We start from the raw sequence: 15,142 nt of genomic DNA, 5'->3' as shown, positions 1-15,142 counted from the left end.
GTCTGCCGAATATGTATATATGCATAATGTGTGTGTATCTATCCATTTATAACCTGTAGTGTGCATTTTAATATTTATAATTATTCACTTTGTTTCTAAATTGGATTGGTAATATGTATCGTCATTTCTGTTAAAAAGACATAAAATATACTACATAACTCACACAATATTTAACTATAGACTGAGGATGTGTTTCTTTTTCATTTGATTCCCCACTGGAAAAAAAGGCACAGAAAAAAAAAAGAAATCTAGCCACTAACTTCTGCATTTGACTCCTTGTCACTCACTGTATCTCCCATCTTTTATCCATTTGCAAACTTCAACCATAAAAGTCTGATGATTGTTTATCATTCTACACTATGTGGGCTCCCTAACAGATATACTTTATGTTCTTCTTGTTATATAATTATAAATGCATAGACATATAAGAATATGTAATACAGTTCTAAGTTTCAGCATTTAAAATCATAGAGCTGCTGCTCATGGAGACAGTGTGGTAGTCACATAATTTCATGTCAACTTGATAAATACGTGTTGGGGTCGATTCTAGCCTGTCAATCAGGTGAGAACCTCATGATGCCTCTTTGTGGGCAAGGCCTTCTCAGAAAGATTCTGGGAACTTTCTCTCTGCCATTGTCTTCCTGTTGACAAGCCACCCAGAGACGGAGACCTCTGCTGTATCCACAAGACTTTGCACCCACTATATGTTTCCTGAATTTTATATCATTGCATATGACTGCATGAGTCTGAAGCAGGATTTATGGACCAGATTTGGACTTATGAGCTAATATCAAGGATTTGGACGTGATCTGGACGGGGCGGGGCTATTTTTATAGTATGCAATCACTCTTTCACACAAAGCTCTTCCTATACATACATGAGTATCCTTGGATTTGATTCTTTAGTTAACCCAGAATAACACAGACATGTGCAGTTTTCGTTAGATAATGAGAGGTGTAACAGCAGCTTAGACTCTCATTATGGGGCTATTCCTGCTCAACATAAATTCATATACCTCTTCTGGTTTCTTTTGAAGTACAATTTCCTAAATTAAGTTTAAGAGTAATTGCTTATAACTGACCTTTTCCTAAAATGCACAAAGTGTCATCAGGCCTTGACTACTGGACATAGACACAGAAAACCAACGGAGAGAAACACATTAATTTCCAAGACATATTTAAGCTTACTCTAATGAATAGCAGTATTCTTACCTGGGAGGTTTCCATCAGTTTCATCGGCACTAGGAAAACTAGCAACACTTGTAGAATCTGAAAGGTCCAGAAGTTTAGCACGCAATTGCTCAATATCACTCTCTTTGCTGGCCAATTGCATCTGAAGCTCATTCTTATGTGCACATTCTTCGACTAATTGCTATTTTTGATAAAAATCAAGATAAAGAATCAATTTCTAAGAATTTTTAACATAAAAATCTAAATTGCTAATAAATTGTTTATATCAATAATTCAGTATAAAAATGCAAACTCTTCTTCAATAATATATTGCTACATATAATAAATGATTGGATAAGAGCCTTTATTTCTTGCTTTAAATAATTTTTAAAAATCAAGGAAGGCATAAAAGACTTATTAAAATAATAAAGATCCAGGTGACAAGCCACATGGACCTACCCTGATGCAATCAGACCTCTGAAGTTAAGAGAAGCCACATAAAGACCACTGCCAGCACTGAGATATTTCCAATGCCTTTGGGTCCAAAGACTTTCTATCCACTGTCCTGTGATCTTCTACATTCGACAGCACTGCATGTGTTTCATGAGTCTGAAGAGGACTTTATAGATTGGTATCGGACATGTGGATTTAATATCTGACTTATTGACTTGATCTGGACTGGGCTGTTTTCTCAATGTTCAATTGCTCTCGTATATAAATTTCTTTCTTATATGCAAAAAAAAATAAAGATCCTTTTCTGGCTCAAAATGTAATATTCTGAAACAGTGGTTTTCAACTTGTAGGTCATGACCCCCTTTGGAGTGTAACGACCCTTTCACAGGGGTCACCCAATTCCTAACAGTAGCAAAATTACAGTGATGAAGTACCAACAAAAATAATGTTACGGTTGGGGTCACCACAACATGAGGAACTGTATGAAAGAGTCACAGCAGCAGGAAGGTTGAGAATCACTGAGCTAAAAGGTAGATATCTTTGGATGGTAAACAAATAAGTGACGAAGTCATTTTTGACTTTCAGTGTTATGAATCAGAGACTCTGCAGTTAATTTTAAGCCATTATTAACATTCCAAAGAGTATCCAAAAATTAAGAAGGGGAAAAAAAAGGGCAAGCTTGATTCTTTAATTGCTGAGAAGCTTAGGCTTGACTAGAGAGAATAAGTCATGATATTTCAAAACCTCTACCCTAACTAGTCAACTTATTTTACTATCCATATCTTAGTTTCAGTCTGAATTGTAAGGCTTCTAGCTAAGTAGTTGATAATGGGTAAAAATCACTCAAGTTACAAAGGCTATCACACAGCAGAGTCCCTGTGTCCTATTTTTCTAGGTTCTGGCTTCTATAAGAGTAATAATGCTCAAAGTATATAGTCTAAAACCAAAATATGCATTCTACACTTAAAAGTTTAATCTAAACAAGATTAAGCAATAACAGACATGAGTATATAATAATGTCAAGAACGTAACTCAGTAACATAGTATCTCTCAAATCTTACCGCCTGCATGTCATTCAGTTCCTTCTGATGCTTCACTACCATCTGGTTGAATTTCTCTCTTTCCTGGTTGAGTTCCAGTTGTAGCTTTCGATTTTCCTTTTCCTTCTTTCTCAAATCTTGTGTATTAGCTTTCTTTCTATCAATTTTAAAATCTTTACGATTCATTATTTCTGCCAACTTGTTAACCGCCTATTCAAAATAGTCAAAGATTAACAAGAATATATATTGGAGTCATTCAATTTAAATCTCCACTAAAATATATTTTTCTTCAAAATGAGAAAGTAGGATTATTTTTGTCTGTGAAAATTAGGGGAATCACCCATGGCCCTGCAGGGGACAGCACCAGGGACACAATGTGGGAATTATGCTCGACCTGATCCCACCACACAAAGCAAAGCACTGGGGGAGTGCAGCGGAACAGCAAGGGAATGGAGCGGGAAGGTCCCCAGGGAATCCTTAAAGTGGACTTTGGGGCCATGGCCTGGTGCCCCAACAGACTAGACTGGAAAACTAGACTGGAAAACTCCTAAAGGCCAACAAACGATCTTTGAACTAACTACAAAAAAAAAGATACAAAAAAGAAAATTAGGGGAATCTAGTAAAGTCTGGGATATGGTAACTAGTAGAGCAAGTAACTACTACTGACTTATTTATTATAAACACTTTTATTTGAGGAATAATCCAAATATCACACAACAGTTCAATGACTTAACTCATTTTAAAATATAAGACCCAGACAGGTCAGCAAAAATCCCTTCATCATTCAACAAATTCTAGAACATATTATGCTGCATATACCCATGTAGGCACTGAAAAGAGATAGAAAATACAGTTATGTCTCAAAGACATCCTGATGTGCTGGAGGAGCCAGACAAGTGGGCACGACAATACAGAGGAAGTAAGAAGAAAGAGGCATGTCAGGGTGATGGGGAGCAGTATCTATCTGAGACTTGAGTAGGTCAGGAAAGGTTTTTGGAACTCTGCATACATGGTTATGTATGTTTCCACAGACACAAGCAGTAGTTGGGTAAGCAAAGAGAAAATGAAAATGGGATGAGGGGTGAGAGTTTGGGATGGTATTATGCAAGATAACAGTACATAGACAAAGAGACCCAATATAATTTTTTTCTGCAGGAAAAGTGAAAAAGTAAATGGGCAGGGCATTAGAATTAACCCTTTTTGCCAGAAGATAAAAAAAATGTTCAAAATGAGACAGAACTGTAGAAATGAGATTAGCTACATATTTTATGAAACACAGTACATCTTGATATTAATGCTCTGTAATAATGCAAAAAAGAGAAAAACAACAAGAAAAAATATAATTTTGATATAGATTAGGCCTTAGCTGAGATGAGGTTCCCTGAATAACTGGTTTAAATGCAGTAAAAGTTTACATCATCGAACTCTTATTTCCCCTAATAATATATCTAACGTGTATTTATTTCTAAAAGTTCAAATGCAGATATATTATGAAGAAAGCGAAAGTGCTTGTAAAATCACCCCCTCAAAAGCCACTTCTGCTAAAAGCTTTCAATTGGTTAGTTGTATATCCTTCTAGAGCTTTCCCTATGTATATAAATAGGCATTTACAGTAAAAATGGAATCAAGCTATATATTCTTTGCTCTAGCCTGCTTTTTAAATTTAATTCTACATCACATATTAAAAGAAACACTGCTCTCCATTCAGTACATATAAATCTATCTCATTTACTTTTAATGGTCTTTTTGTATCCCATTATATGGATGTATCATGACATATTTATTGAACTACATTGATAGATGATGGAATTTTTTCATTATTAAAAATGTCAGTAATCATATTGCATATATGGAATAAAGTCCTAAATGTGGTGCTACTGGGCTACAGAATATGTACAATACAATTCTTTATTTTGTTACACTGGTCTTATAGTTTACTGACTTAGGTTCTCAAATTTATATGGTCTACTGCTCCCTTTTCAGAATGAAAATTACCCTGTGCCCCCTGGCAATGAAAACCTTTGTACTATAGCCCATAATCGAGGATGAAGTATAGGGATCTGCTTCTGCAGCCCTCCCATTTCCCTCATTCTGGTGTTCCCAAAAAAGTGGTTCCCTAAAACACACCAGGGCGCTCCTTTTCTAATAAGACATTGATGAACCTTTCCTCTTACGTTCTGGGGCATAAGATCTTAGTTAAATCTGCCAATGTGGCTACCAAAAAACATTACTATTGTTTAATATATAATTTCTTGCTTATTGAATATTTTTCATGTTTATGATTACACATTTTGTTTATGATTACACATTTTTTTTCCTATTCTCTTTTTGGCATTTGTTCATGTTCTTTATATTTTCTTCCATTTTTCTCCCAATTTTAACCAGCTTTATGCAGCTTCAGCTTTCAGAGACAATTTTTATGCAGTGAAATGTCAAGCTTTCCCTTCATAGTTTCTGTCTTGGTATAAAGATACATAAAACTGCCATTGAAGGATTTTTCCTTCAATTTTATTTCCCCAATTTACGTATTTTATGATGGTTGTTTAGAATGCAGTTGTTGTTGTGAGGTGCCATGAAGTTGGTTCCAACTGATAGCGACCCTACACACAACAGAACAAAACAGTGCCTGGTGCTGTGCCCTCCTCCCAGCTGTTATGTTTGAATCCATTGTTGCAGGCATTGGTGTCAATCCATCTTGTTGAGGGCTTTGCTCTTTTTTTTTTTTTTTGCTGCTCCTGCACGATGTCCTTCTCCAGGGATGTCCAAAGTATCTGACTGAGCTTCTTCCAAGATAGATATGTTTGTTCTTTTGACAGTCCATGATATTTTCAGTATTCTTCACCAGTACCAAATGCATGTGGGCTTTTAACTCAGTGTCCAACTTTCACACGCATATGAAGGAATTGAAAATACCATGGCTTTGAGTCAGGTACATAGGTCTCAAAATAACATCCTTGCTTTTTGACGCTTTAAAGGGGTCTGGTGTAACATATTTTGTGTTAGGCCAGGTTGACCAGACAAATAAATCCAGTGACATTCATATATGTGTAAAAAGAGCATTATATCAAGAAGTAATTGTATATTAACAAAACATCCCAGCCCAGTCCAGATCAAGTCCTTAAGTCTGAGACCAGTCCCTAAGTCTGATACTAGTCCATAACACCCTCTTCAGTCTCACGCAACCACAAGTAATGATGCAAAACACAGGAAGATCACCAGCTGGTGAGTACAAAGGCTTGTGGGTCCAATGGTAGGGGATGCATCTCCAGGGCTCTGGCAGGTTTTTGAGTGACTAGATGACAGGCAGGAAGTTGAAGGCAAAGAGAGAGAGAGTGGTCTGTCTACAGAGAGCCATTTATCTCGGTGGCACCTCCAAATTAGTTCACCATGCTGCAACCTGACTGACAGAGTCACTCCACCCGTATCTTCTTACAGGTACCATGTTGACAAAAACCCTAACTATCACACACTTCCAGGAGCATCAATTGTGGATCCAAGAAAGGAAGTCTTTGACAACCTCAATCTTTTCTCAAATTATCATGTTACCCAGTTGTGAAGATTTTGGGTTTTTTTACATTGTAATCCATATTGAAGGCTGGAATTCTTGAGCTTTATCAGCAAGCAAGTGCTTGCAGGAAGCTAGGTTACATCACCTGCATATATTACAGGTTGTTAGTAAGCCATATCCTCCAATCCGTATGCTGTATTCTTCTTCATATAATCCAGGTTTTTAAAAATTATTTGATCAGCATACAGATTGAATAAGTGTGGTGAGAGGATACAACGCCAACGTACTACTTTTTAGATTTCAAAGCATGCATTCACTATCTTGTCCTTAAACTTTCAATATTGCAACTAGATGTCTGCATTTTATTTCTTGAGAACGTGTTCTTCCTTATGGATTTCTAACTCTAGGCCTTCGCACATCTCATCGTAATACTTTATTTTGTCCTCGTGAGCTGCTTTGTAGTTGTCTGTTCAGCTGACTTCATTATTTCTTCCATTTGTAGCTACTGTGATTCAAGAGCAAGCTTCAGAGTCTATTCTTTGACATCCACTTTGGGCTTTTCTTTCTTTCCTATCTTTTAAATGACCGTTTCCTTTCATCATTTATGATGTTCTTAATGTCCTCCCATAGCTTATCAGGTTATTACTGTTCAAGGTGTAAAATTTCTTCTTGAGATGTGCTCAAAATTCAGGTGGGAGATACCCAAGGTCATACCTTAGCTTTTGTGGACTTGTTTTAACTTTCTTCCACGTCAACATGAACTTGCTTATGAACAATTGATGTTCGTTTCCACAGTTGCCCCCTGACGTGGTTTTAGTTGCTGATATTGAGCTTCTCCAATGTCTCTTCCCACAGATGTAGTTAATTTCATTTGTGTGTATTCCATCTGGATAAGTCTTGGGTATAGTCACTGTTTGATTTACTGGTCTTGCAAAATTCTATCATGTGATTTCCCGTTTCATGTCTTTCACCAAGACAATATATTCCAACTACCATTCTTTCCTGTTTCCAATTTTCACATTCCAGTTGTCAGTAATTGTCAATGTATCTTGATGGATATTTGATCAATTTCTGACTGAAGATGTTGGTAAAATTCTTCAACTTCTGCAACACCAGCTTTAGTGATTAGTATATGAATTTGAGTAATAATTGTATTGTATGGATATAGATGTTATCCTATCACAGACAGCATTGTACTTCAAGATAGATTTTTAAATATTCTTCTTGACAATGAATTCGAGGCTATTCCTCTTTTAATTCTCATTTCCGGCATAGTAAACCATATGATTTTCTGATTCAAAATGGCCAATACCAATGAGATTAAAAAGATGATCACAAAGTACTATGAAAGTCTATACTCTAAAGAATTCAACAATTTGGAAGACATGGACAAAAACTTGGAAAAACAGTTCCTCCAGAGATTATCCCAGATAGAAATTAAGAACCTCAACACATCCATAGCAAAAGAATATATATGGCTATCAAGAAACTACCAATGAAAAATATTCCCAGACCTGATAGCTTCACAGGAGAATGCTACCAAGCATTCAGGGAAGAGCTGACACGATCTTCCACAAATTATTCCAGCACATAGAAAAAGATGGCAAACTCCCAAACTCATTCTATGAAGCCAGTGTAACTTTGATACCCAAACAGGGCAAGGATCCCACAGGAATAGAGAAGGAAAAAACATATCTCTAATGAACACAGATTCAAAACTCCTTAACAAAATATTGGCCAATAGAATACAAAAGTAAGTAAAACATTTCACCCATCATGATCAGGTGGGATTCATTCCAGTGATGTAGGGATGGTTTATTATCAGGGAATCAATCAATATCATTCACCACACTGATAAAACGGGTAAGAATCACATGATAATATTGATAGACACAGAAAAAGCATTTGATAACATCAAACACCCCTTCCTAATTAAGACACTCAAGAAGATAAAAATGGAAGCAAAATCCCACAAGTTAATACAAGCTATCTACAAAAAGCAAAAAGCCAACATCAGTCAATGGAGAAAAGATTAAAACAATCTTACTGAAAAAGAGGAGCAGATAAAGGATGCCCCTTTCTCCCCACTTCTATTCAACATCATACTGGAGGTCCTAGTTAACAACATAAGGCAGCAGAAGTACATTAAAGGTATCTGATTGGCAGAGGAGGAGGTAAAACTATCACTATTTGCAGATGACATGATTCTATACACTGAAAATCCCGAAAGCTCCACAACAAGTGTACTGACAGCAATAGAGGAATATGGAAGAGTGGCACGATACAAGAAACAGAAGTCTGCTGGACTGCCATACACATTGGACAAGACCATGGGTAAGGAGGTCAAGAAGGCAGTACCCTTCACAATAGCCAAGAATAAAGGGAAATATCTAGGGATCTATTTAACAACAACAACAACAACAAAAGACTTATCCCTGGAAAACCGTAAGACCCTTATAGAGGAAACCAAAAGTGACCTCCACAAATGGAAAAATATCCCATGCTCATGGATTGAACTCAATATAGTAAAGGTGTCAATTTTACCCAAGGTACTATATGTTTAATGCTATTCCTATTCAAATACCAACAACTCTTCCCCGCTTTTTTTTAGTGAGTGAATGAGTGAGAGTGAAGAGAGAGTGAGTGAAAGAGTGAGTTAGCAAGTTAGTGGGAGAGTGAGTGAGTTAGTGAGAGAGTGAGTAACAGAGTGAGAGTCAGTGAGTGAGAGAGTGAGTGAGTGAATGAGTGAGAGTTAGTGAGAGTGAGTTAGTGATTGAGTGAGAGTGAGAGTGAGTGAGAGAATGAGTTAGTGAGAGAGTGAGTCAATTGGTGAGTGAGAGAGTGAATGAGGGAGAGTCACCAACAACTTTCTTAAAGAAATGGGAAAACTGACTACCAATATCCTATGGAGAGGGAAGAAGCCCAGAATTAGCAGAGAAATTTTCAAGAAGAAGGACAAAGTCGGTGGGTTCGCTTTACCTGACTTTAACACCTACTATAAAGCCACAGTGGACAAAACAGTGTGGTACTGGAATAATGACAGCTACTCAGACCAATGGAAAAGAACAGAAAACCCAGAAGTAAAACCAGCAGCATATCGACAACTGTGCTTCGACAAGGGCCCTAAAAGCATCAAAGTGGGAGGTGGATGCCCTCTTTAACAAGTGGTGCTGGAAACAAGGGCTAGCCAACTGTAGAAAAATGAAACAAGATGCTTATCTCACCCCATGCACAAGAATAAATTCAAGGTGGATCACAGCCCTAGAAGTAAAACCCCAAACTGTCAGGGCAATCAATGAAGGAATCTGGCCGGGCAAACCTATGAACCTTGGCTCAGGGAATATATAGGCGAACTGCAATAGGGATGGGTACACACACAAGTGAACCTGAAATTGACAAGTGTGATATACTAAGGATAAAACACCTGTGTGCACTGAAAGATTTCACCAAGAGAGTAACAAGAGAACCCACAAAGTGGAAGAGGATTTTTAGCAATGACATAACAGACAAAGCGCTTGTTAATAAAATCTATAATATCCCCCCTACTATACAAAAAGACTAAAACAGTTAACCCCATGCGGAAGTGGGCAAAAGACCTGACCAGAAGTTTCACTAGGAAGGAGACCCAAATGCCCAATAAATACATGAGAAAATGCTCCTGATCATTATCCATAAAAGAAATGCAAATTAAAACAACCACGAGATACCACCTAACACCCTTGAGAATAGCCCAAATCAGAAAATCTCAGAGCAAAAAAAGGTTAGAGGGTATGTGGCAAGATAGAAACTTTCCTCCATTGCTGGTGGTCATGAAAAGTGATCTGGCCATATTTAAAGCAAATATGACCCAGCTATTCCTCTACTGAGCATAGACCTAGAAGAGGTAAGAAATAGACCACAGCCAGTCTGCTCCTAAATGGTTATTGTGGCGCAATTCACAATCGCAAAACAATTGGAGACCACCTAAATTTCCACTGATAGAGGAGTGGCTTAGAAAACTCTGGCACATACACACAATGGAGTATTACGGATCACCAAAAAGCACTGATGATCACATCGCCTCATGGGAAGAGTTGGAGGAAATTATGCTAAGCGAAGTTAGCCAATCAAAAGAAGACAAGTCAACATGAGTCCCCTGAGGTAAGTATTATCAGCACAGTAGGTATAGAAGAAAAGCCACTTATCTTACACTTTTCAGGTTGAGATACAGACAGCTGAGTGGACGACAGACCAAACCCAAGGATGTACATGTTACTCCAACACATAGAAGGAGAAGGGGGGAGCGTAGGTGGAGGGAGAAAAGAAGGAGAAAAAGGTGGGAGACAATGGCACTTGGGGAGCAGGGCACTAACCCACCCAGGGGGAGAGTATTGGTTATGCCTGCACAGAAATGGAAGTGTGCATGCAGACCCCACCACGGCACACCAAACCTCAGGGGCAATGTAACCGCATGGAGCAACTAATGAAGAGAGTGGCGACAGGGACGGCCCCAGTCAGAGCCAAACTGACCCCGCCTTAGAAGGATGTGCTACAGAGGACAGCACTACACCTACAGGTTGGGGAGAGGGGCCGGCATTCCGTGCCCTCATGGAAGCAAACCAAGAAGGAAAAAGAAGGAGTAAGGGTATAGATCCCAAATCAGCACATCAAACCCAGAGGAATACGTCCCTGCACTAAACTGAACAGGGAGGACTGTAGGGCCCAAACAGCTCGAGACATATCCCCTCACTGGAGCATACAGCAATAGAGGCCAATACTGGGGACACACGGTGGGGCCCCCAGTATTATCAGGTCTGAACCCCTACAGGGGTGAGAACCAAGAAAGGAACATAACAGATCAGCAACAGAAGCAAAGCCACAAAATGCCTGAGGAGCTCCCAAAATAGACTTCAAGCTCAGAATGGCAGTTCCAGAATTCCCCCAGGACCAGTGGGGAAGTAGTCATAAAGGTCAGCGGACAGACCTAGAACTATGTATGCTTTTCTTTTTTCCTAATTACTATCTTTTTTCTCTTTTTATTCAATCTTTTGTTTTCGTTTTGTTTTGTCTCTGTTATTGTTGACTTTGCTTACCTATATAAGATATGCAAGGGAAGCAAGCTTGAGGAAATAGCAACAGGACAGATGGTTCTGGACTTTGCAGGAGGAAGACACAGGAGAAGGAAGTGGTGAGCAAACAATACCACAGACAGGAGAGCAACTAGGGAATTAAAATCAACAACGGGGACAAAGAAATTCTGAGGGTGTTGGAGCAACAGCAATCTAGCTGAGAGGAATTACTAAGAGGCAGAAGAGCGAGTGTGATGGTGGAGCAGAAGGAAGGTAAAAGGAAACAGGAAAGAGCTAGGAAGCGAAGCTATGGATAGAGGTATAAACATAGGTGTGTAAATATGTAAATACACCAATTAATATAAACAGAGGTATTAGCCTATGTACACATATTTATATAGCAATACACTGAGGTAGCTTACGAATGGACTTTGGGCCTCTGCTCAAGCCCTCTCTCAGTGCAAGAACACTTTGTACTAACAACCTGGCATTTTGTGATGCTCACCCTCCCAATATGATCACTGAAGACAAAATAGGTAGATAAGCAAATGAGGTGAAGAAAGTGAACAGTGTCCAGTATTCAAAAGATATAGTGTCTGTGGTCTTAAAGGTTTGAAGTTAAACAAGTAGCCATCTAGCAGAAAAGCAACAAGCCCACATGGAAGAAGCACACTAGCCTGTGCGATCATGAGGTGTCCATGGGATCTGGTAACAAACATCAGAAGACCCAAAACAAACAAACAAAAAACAAGCCATATTGTTGAGAACAAGGGGGGTGGAGCAGAGACCCAAAACCCATCTGTAGACAATAGGGCTTCCCTTCACAGAAGGGTCACAAGGGTGGGATGAGTCACCAGGGTGCAGTAAAGCACCAATGAAATACAATATTCCTTATCCCCCACTATCATGACCCCAGTCCTGCCTTTCACTGTGGGCGAGAATGGCGCATGTACACAGGTACAGATAAGAGGTAAGAGCTCAGGGCACATGGAATCCACTAATAGGAATGGGAGTAGCAATACCAGGAAGGTAGGAGGAACATGGGGAGAGGAAGGGGGGTAGGAGGAACCAATTGCAATGATGAACACATAACCACACCACAGGGGACAAACAACAGAAACCGTGGGGGAAGGGAGATGTAGTCAGTGTAAGATGAAAATAACAATAATTTTTAAAAAAAAGAAGAAAATAACAATAATTTATCAAGGGGTCACAAGGGTGACGGGGAGGGAAAAAAGAGGAGCTGATACCAAGGGCTCAAATAGAAAGTAAATGTTTAGCGGCATATGTACAAATATGCTCGATACAACTGATGTGTGGATTGTTAGAGCTGTAAGAGCCCCCAATAAAATGATCTCTTAATAAAAATTTGTAAAAGGTTTGTGGGAAAAGATAACTAAAAGATAATGGAATTTATCTTTTTGAAGCCCTCTCATTAATCAATGCAACAATTTCTACACATACCATTTAGCAACAATGATTACATTTTTAGAGTTGTGCAACCATTCTTACCCACTGAGGTTCTCCTGCTCCATTCATATAAATCCCCTGCTTCCTAGGGTTCTGAGCTCATCTTTAGAGTTGTGTTTGTCAATTGTCACATAGAGATAGTTCTTAACAGAGCATAATGCTCAAGGCAGACTTTCAAAAACTAGGTTTTAAGAGTATTTAAGATATTTTTAGTTTAGGATTATGTACATTTTTAAAAGAATACTCTAGTAACAGCATGATTGATTGGAGGAGGAGGAGACTAGTGATAAGGAAGCTATTATAACCACTTAGTAAAAATGTATAAAATAATTTACTGCTAAATGAACTTAGGTATATGGAAAATTATGAAGAATTTTCACTAATGAATAATAGTAAAATAACAATAAATGAAGTTTTAGTGCAAACATCTGACCTAGGTGCATCATTAAATACAAAGCCAAATGGTAATATATCCATACGATTTCTGACTTATTCCCAAACTTTTCTCTTCTCATAGCTTTCTTCCATTGTAAACCAAGTTCTTAATAGACAAATAACTAGAAAATCTAATTTTCTTAAATCCATTTAAATCTTATTTTCTGAATAAATCTTGTTTAATATAAATTAAAATATTATAAACATAATATAAATTGTTTCAATGTAAAGCATTAGTCTTATAGTTGCAGTTAAATTTTAAAAGTATAAATATTCATTTTCTGAATTTGTTTTTGTGTTGTGTCTAGTCAGTTCTGACCCATAAAGAAGCACATCGCCAAGTCTTTTCTTCTACAGAATGGCTAGTGGGTTTTATCCCTGACCTTCTGAGGAGTAGCTGAGTGTGCAATTACTGTATCACTAGATGCAATAAGATTCTCAACTACAGACATATGAAAAAGGTTGCAAACATGTATACCTGTGTTTTAAGGGTTCGTTCTGTACTGATATTCTTTTCAAAGGCAGCCTTAAGATTACTGATCTCTTCTTCTTTCTTCAATTTATAGTCTGTTAAATGATATAAAATGTTACTACCTGGCAATATTTATTAAGAAGTTAATTTCCTGTTCTAAATTAATTATGTTTTGAATAATTCAAATTACTACCTGATAACTTTGAGTAGCTTTATTAATTCTTCTTTTCAAGTTTTATTGGCATATAATCCACCTTTCATACAATTCAATAGTTCATATAATTCATACATTTTAATAAATCATACAGTTCAGTCATACTGAGTTGTATAATCATTACCCAAATCAATTTTAAAACATTTTCTTCTTTCTTGTACTCACTGTTGCTTCCCATTTTTCCCCAAATTCCCCTGACACATCCCCAAGTATCTATCCTGAAGCTCACATATAACAAAACATACCAAAACAAAAATCCTCAATCAAAAAGAAAGAAATATTTAAAGAACTAGAACAAATTTAAAATGAGTCCAAAGGGAGTTAAAATAAGGTGCTAAATTTTAATCTAACTACATCTGCCATAGTCCACCTTCCCATACATTCTGAATGATATCTCTACTCTATGGTCAGTGGGGATTCCACCAAAGGTTTAAATCGCATATATTTTCCTTTAACTTTTTAAAAACAAGAAACTGAAACAACTTTAAAATGGGTCCAAAGGGAGATCAAATGATAAGTTACATTTTAACCTAATTATAGCTACCATAATTGACTTTACAATGTTCTTTGTCTGATAACTAGGGTATTTACATTCCTTGATTATGGTTTGAAGGAATTCAAGAGACTTAATCTATGCGTAGACCTTGCAAATGGACTTTGGGCAACCATAGCCTTCTGTAAAGCAGGAACTTCTAATACCATTTGTGGTAGGTCTATAATCTGTTGTCAATCTGAGACTTTAAGAGTAAAAGGGTGGAATTTGCCCTGTCAATCAGGTCACAGCCTGGTGATCACGTTTGGAGTGGCTAAGGAGACAAGTAGCTTGCTGGATGAGACATTACTTAATACCTGACTACAAGCCTGATGGAGATATGCTGGGGCAAACAGAGCCCTGAATTTAGAGGAGCCACATGGAGGCCCACATCAGTGATATGATGCTTCCACCGCCAGTGGATTTACAAGACTTTCCACTCTCTGGCCTGTGATCTTCCTGTACTCAGTGTCATTGCACGTGTTCCATGTGTCTGAAAAGAAACTTTTTTTAAGGAAGAGAAACTTAATAGACTAGTATCGGATATATGAACTAATATCAGACTTATGGACTTTATATAAAGTCCAGACTTTATCTGGACTGGGCTGGGATCTTTTCTCAATATTCAATTGCTCTTGTATATAAAGCTTGTTCTTATACACATATGAGTCTCCCTGAATTTGTTTCTCTAGTCTCTCCACACTAGCACACCATGCTATCTTATAGATTTGAATTATATTATTTATAATCCTTGGATCACACAGACTGGTGTGCTTCTTCCATGTGGACTATTAATTTTAA

The 15,142-nt window shown here is 37.7% G+C and overlaps 1 protein-coding gene across 2 annotated transcripts in view; it reads right to left on the bottom strand.

The window, feature by feature from the left end:
• Positions 1-15,142, bottom strand: part of ROCK1 (Rho associated coiled-coil containing protein kinase 1) — a 145,852-nt gene that overhangs the window by 18,689 nt on the left and 112,021 nt on the right. For both annotated transcript variants that reach the window (XM_075533091.1, XM_075533092.1), the window contains 3 exons: positions 13,602-13,690; positions 2,684-2,872; positions 1,212-1,371 (listed from right to left, as the gene is read on the bottom strand). In XM_075533091.1, coding sequence (XP_075389206.1) covers positions 1,212-1,371; positions 2,684-2,872; positions 13,602-13,690 — 438 coding nt within the window. The remainder of the gene's footprint in view (positions 1-1,211; positions 1,372-2,683; positions 2,873-13,601; positions 13,691-15,142) is intronic.

Source organism: Tenrec ecaudatus, chromosome 15 (assembly GCF_050624435.1).
Source record: "Tenrec ecaudatus isolate mTenEca1 chromosome 15, mTenEca1.hap1, whole genome shotgun sequence".
In the NCBI taxonomy this organism is placed as follows: Eukaryota; Metazoa; Chordata; class Mammalia; order Afrosoricida; family Tenrecidae; genus Tenrec; species Tenrec ecaudatus.
Note: the sequence above shows the minus strand (reverse complement) of the source record. Positions and strands in the feature narration are given on the sequence as shown.